Raw genomic sequence first — 5279 nt, 5'->3', positions numbered from 1 at the left:
AGACACTGTTGTTGTAATCAATTCTACTAAAGATAAATGCATTAATGAGTTTTGTTAGATCCTGCTTGGACATTAGTCCTTTAATCCTGGACATGTTCTTCATTAAATTATTATCTCAGTTTTGTCTTTATTCTGTTGGAGGGAATAATGGTGCATCCACATATTGATCCATGCAATTAGATCCATTTCAATTTGGATTAATAGATTTTTTTTTTAAATAGATTTCCTTTGCTAGAGTCTGCAATTCATATCAATGAAATACCAGACACATTTTGCTCAAAAACAGAAGAAAATATGCTTTATGGTGTGCCTCATTTTTTATTTTATTTTTTTTGCTGAAGGCAAACTGTCAGTAATACAGTATAAAACTGTTACCATACAGCTAAGATAGATAATTTCTGCAAGGTGTCATATTTTTCTTTGGTAGATAGGAATGCTACATTCCCTGCCATGCTTGAGACAGGGGTTTAGCTCCAGACTGAGGTTGAAGTCCTTGTGACTTTTGTTTTTTAATCATCAATCATTAAATAGTTGTACATTTCGGTTAGTTTTGCAGATATGAAATATATAAAAGTAATTAAATTACTGTCACCAGGGCTAGACAGGGACAATAAAAGCACCGACAGGATTGCAGGATTTTACAAATTAGAAAGCGTCTTTAGTAAGTTGAACACTTAATGTTTGTGTGTAAATGAGCTGATGACGTCACATCAGGTAAAAGAACTGAGCTGATCAGCTGCCATTAATAACACAGCAGGCTGAGTTAACGTCTTGTTTACATCAGACACAACTGCTTACTGCAAGGGGAACATTTTTCCTCTGCTTATTAAGTAAAATATGTGATTAAAAAAAACTCAGTCTTTTTCTGTTTTACTCATTCTTTATTAAAACTGAAAACCATGTTATCATTTACTGACCTCATGTTATGGTTGCCTCACCTAAACTTAAAAGCTTTAAGGTATATAAGACTAGTGTCCTTTTCCTGGTCTCCAAAGATGCAGCAGGCGATAATGTCCTGTGCCGACTTATTGACTCAATGATTTAAACGCAATCTGCTAAGATACATCTTAGACATAAAACATCCCTATCAGGACTTCAGCTGGCCATTAACACCAGGTGTCTCAGTAGCTTTCTACATATTTGCTTCCTTTTTGACCAAAGTAAGTGCATGGTCGCTTTTATTTGACCTCCTTTTAAATGTTCCGTCTTCATTTATCTACTGGTGAACCTGAACTAATTTCAATTCCATTATAGAGTTAAATTACCCCTGTAGCTTAATTCAAAAAGTAAAATAGCTTTGTAACACAAGGAGTGATACTGAATATTTGAAGCATTTTTCTCCAGTTGATATTAACGGTTATACTTTAATCTTAAATTCAGTTTAAGATAAATAAAAAACATGCTAATAAAAATTAAAAGCCATTCTGAAAAGTATATCCATGTACTACAATATGCAATAAGTACTTGTTTGGGGCTTCATTTACATGAATTGCTGTGTTAATGCAGCCTGTTGTAAAGGAGATCAGGTCATCTTCTTCATGACACTATTTCTCATGATTATACTCCACATTGTCTTCACCGGGGTCATGTCAGGCCAGTTTGGAGACAAACAAAGTACTTTGATACCAAATGCAGAAAAATATTGGTACTTTAGGGAACGTGGGCAGATATCAAATCATGCTGGCATATAAAATCAGTCTTTCCATTAATTATTTCTTAAAGCGAAATTGCAGGACAGTTTGCTGCGTTGGTTGCGGACAAAAAAAAAAAAAAAAAAACACACAGACACAGAGTGGACCAGAGGTTTTCAGGTAGTGATAATACCATCACTACCTGAAAACCTCACATTGGACCCTAATCTAATTAGTGCTTGGTTCTCTCCTCTCTTCCTTCAGATTCAGGAATATTATTTCCAAATGAAAAACTATTATTTTTAAATCTCTAAAAAAGACTTCAGAACACTCACCAGATGTCATTTTCGATAAAATTATTATGGTTGTCTCTGTTCAAGAAGTTTTTTATTAGAAGAAGTTATAGTTGTAGCCAGGCCCCCTAAAGCACAGGCCAAATTTCAAAAAGAGTTGGAGTGGGTGCACCAGGAGGAGCTTGGCTTGCACACCTTTCATACTGTGCAACATCAGGACCATACTTTAGATGTAGAGATGTCAGTGAGAGTTTGGGTTAAGAAAAAAAATCGAACAGGAGATTTAAACCGACAGATGTGAATAACAAAATAAAAAAAACACAATGACATGACTGTAGGTAACTTTATTTTCGTCACAGCAGGATGAACATACAGTTGTGAACAGAGAGGTAGTGGAAGGATTATGCATTCCTCCACAGGTGTGAGAATTCAGCGTTTTCAGCACAGAGCAAACAGTGCAAATCATCACAGTGTAGAAAAACATTTGATTGTCAGTTTATCACAGCAGAAGAAAATCTCTTATTCAGAGAAAACAGGACGTTCAGAAGATACTCTTGAGAGCTGACGTGTTAATAGTGTAAGAAGTCTCCCACTGTTCAGTATCAGTACTGAGCTCTAACAGCAGATGGAAATAAATCAAACATTAAATCAAAGATAACTTTGTACAAAGACGTAACTATTAAATGTCTCCTTTAGTATAAAAGCTAACTTTTCCAATAGGCTTATAAAAAATACTGAGATAATATACAAAACTGATTGATGGATACATATATGTTAATGACATCAATTGATGTAATTAAATCTGGTCATCAAAAGATACAACACTGTATAAAAAGATGTATACAAAGTCCCTCATGAACCGTTCCCTAAAAAACAACCCTCAATGAGCCAAGAATGAATAAATTAAAGACGTCTTCTGGCAAAATTCACTTCATAGATTCAAATTAGCTTTATATTCATTAAGAAAAGTAAATATATTTCATATAGCTGGATGGAGTATAGAAAAAAGCATTCAGGGTGTGTTAAAAGGCATAAAAGTAAGTTGTTAATAAAGGCAGTACTGGTTGTTTGGGTTTACAGTGCAAGCAGTAGTTGGTTTTACAGTTCCCTATTGCTGGGATAATCAATGGTAAGCAGTAATTTCTTATTAGGTAGCAAAGTAACACTCAAACAAGAATGTAAAGAATAAAAACAAAAACATACTTATAGGTTTCATCTCTTTGAATAAAACCTTGTAAATTTCATGCTTCGGGGAGCTACTCCTATAATACTGAGTAAGTTATAGACATCAAGATCGCACCCAAAAATAAACTCCTGGAAGATGTCAACTTAGCCACCAGGTAAAAATGTCCCAGTATTTACACGGATAAATCAGTGTGAAATCTACAGCAGCACATGAAACAATGAACATCCTGCCGTCCAATTCAACAGTGGAATATAAAAAACATAAAATTTCTGTTGCCGGTTATAAGCCAAAGCTTGACAAGCTGTTTTCCTGACTCGAGGGGCGCTTGTACCCTGATGAACTGAAGTACATCTCTCCGTCAGTGCTGATATCGTCATCGTCATCATCATCCAGATTGTTGAGCAGAGGGGCAGAGGTATTCTTACGCCTGCATTGGACATATTTTTTAAACAAGCATTATGAGAATGCCTACATTCACTGTTAACCCTTCAATGTTTTCAGCATTATATATACGTTGCTCTAGTCAGATGTGACCATATTTTAGATATATACTGGACATCATCTTGAACTGGGGCTGCAAATAAACAAGCAACCCATGACTATTTGCCAATAAATGGTTTAAATTAAAATATGCTCCATCTGATTAACTACAAATCCATAAAGAAGGAATTCCTTTCACTGTTGTTGCCATCCAGTAGAGGGGGAAGTTGCTCATTTATAAGCAGAGCCTAGTGTTGTAGTCAAGGCCACACCAACCAAGGGGGTGGGTGTTTTCAAATTTTCTGGAACATCCTCAACTATACCTTTAAGTTATCACCTAAGTAGTGCCCATTTAACTGTGCTGCATGGGGGAGCATTGTTGACTTCTCCACTACAACTTCCCAGGAAGACAAGGAGGCATTAGGCAAAATGTTATAGAAAAACATGATAGAAAAAGACCTGCTAGCAATTAGAATGGTAGATGGGGAAGGCTTTTGTGAGCCGACACACTTCCACTAGTATGCTGGTCACCATGCTTTTTCAACTACACCATGATGCAGACATGTTCACAAGTCATTTTTTGCAAGTCCAAGTCAAGTCTCAAGTCTTAAGAGCTCAAGTCCAAGTCAAGTCTCAAGTCTTGAGAGCTCAAGTCCAAGTCAAGTCTCAAGTCTTGAGAAGGCCTGTCGCAATAATCAATTAATCGCACAAAAAATTCAAATCACTTGATTAATTAAAAAAAGTGCAATAATTTTCGTACTTGCTTGTTTCTCCTTGTGTTTTCATCTTCGTCACTGAGACGTATAGCTTAAAGGTCGCTATTGTATCTATGGAATTATCATTATCTTGAACTGCTAAATGAAAAATACAATTAAAAAAAGCAAACATTTTTTCCAGTTACGGTAAATTTTGCATTTTTAGTTTATTTTCTTAAAAAAAAACTATTTTCTTACAGTATTTACCTGATGTTTATGGTTACAACTTTTTCTAGTTTTAGCAAGTATTTTTAATTCAATTCAGTTTATTTATTTAGCGCCAATTTACAACATTATTCACAACATATTTCTCCTCTACCACTGCCATAAAGCTTTTAAAGCTGGGCTTGTCGACCAAAGACAAGGGGAGGTTGCATGAAATAATAAGGTCCTGAATTATTGCCTTATGTCTGTGATGTCCCTGGCTGTACACCTGCACTAGATGTGGTGGACCAAGCATTGTGTATTTTTTTTCTAAAGAGGCTGCAGTTTTCTGCTCTTTTATTCCCGCCTTATGTAAAGCTTTTGTAGCCAAAGGTTATTATGAACGGTGGCCCCGAAACAGGGGGGGTAATCATCGCTTCCATACCTGTATGGGTTGCATGCATGCATGGGCACGGGCATATATGTCACGTACTGTTGCGTCAGAGACGTCAGTGTGTTGCACAGGGAAAAATATGATGTATGGTTTTCTTTCATTTAAATGTTAGTTTTATGCTTTGCATGTTTGGAGAGGACGATATGATTTGTTTTTCTTTGTATTTTCTTCTTGAGCTTTGCATGTTTTGATGTTTCTTTTTTATGATTGTTTTCCTTTATTTTAGACTTTTGAATTTTTCATGCATGTTGGGTTGCTTGTTTTGGTTTGTTTTTCCTTTGTGAGAGACGATTAACTCTGGACTCAAGCAGTTGTCTGAGGAGGCGGGGTGCATTA

General features: G+C 35.8%; 1 protein-coding gene across 1 annotated transcript in view; it reads right to left on the bottom strand.

Annotated features, from left to right (window-relative positions):
* Positions 1-2257: 2257 nt before the first annotated feature.
* The window catches only part of cgnl1 (cingulin-like 1), a 38592-nt gene continuing 35570 nt past the window's right edge, over positions 2258-5279 (bottom strand). Inside the window, exon 19 of the mRNA XM_015391828.1 lies at positions 2258-3547. Within this exon, the coding sequence (XP_015247314.1) occupies positions 3390-3547 (158 nt within the window). The 3' untranslated portion in view covers positions 2258-3389. The remainder of the gene's footprint in view (positions 3548-5279) is intronic.

This window comes from Cyprinodon variegatus, unplaced genomic scaffold, assembly GCF_000732505.1.
Source record: "Cyprinodon variegatus isolate N-32 unplaced genomic scaffold, C_variegatus-1.0 Scaffold561, whole genome shotgun sequence".
NCBI classification, from domain to species: Eukaryota; Metazoa; Chordata; class Actinopteri; order Cyprinodontiformes; family Cyprinodontidae; genus Cyprinodon; species Cyprinodon variegatus.
Note: the sequence above shows the minus strand (reverse complement) of the source record. Positions and strands in the feature narration are given on the sequence as shown.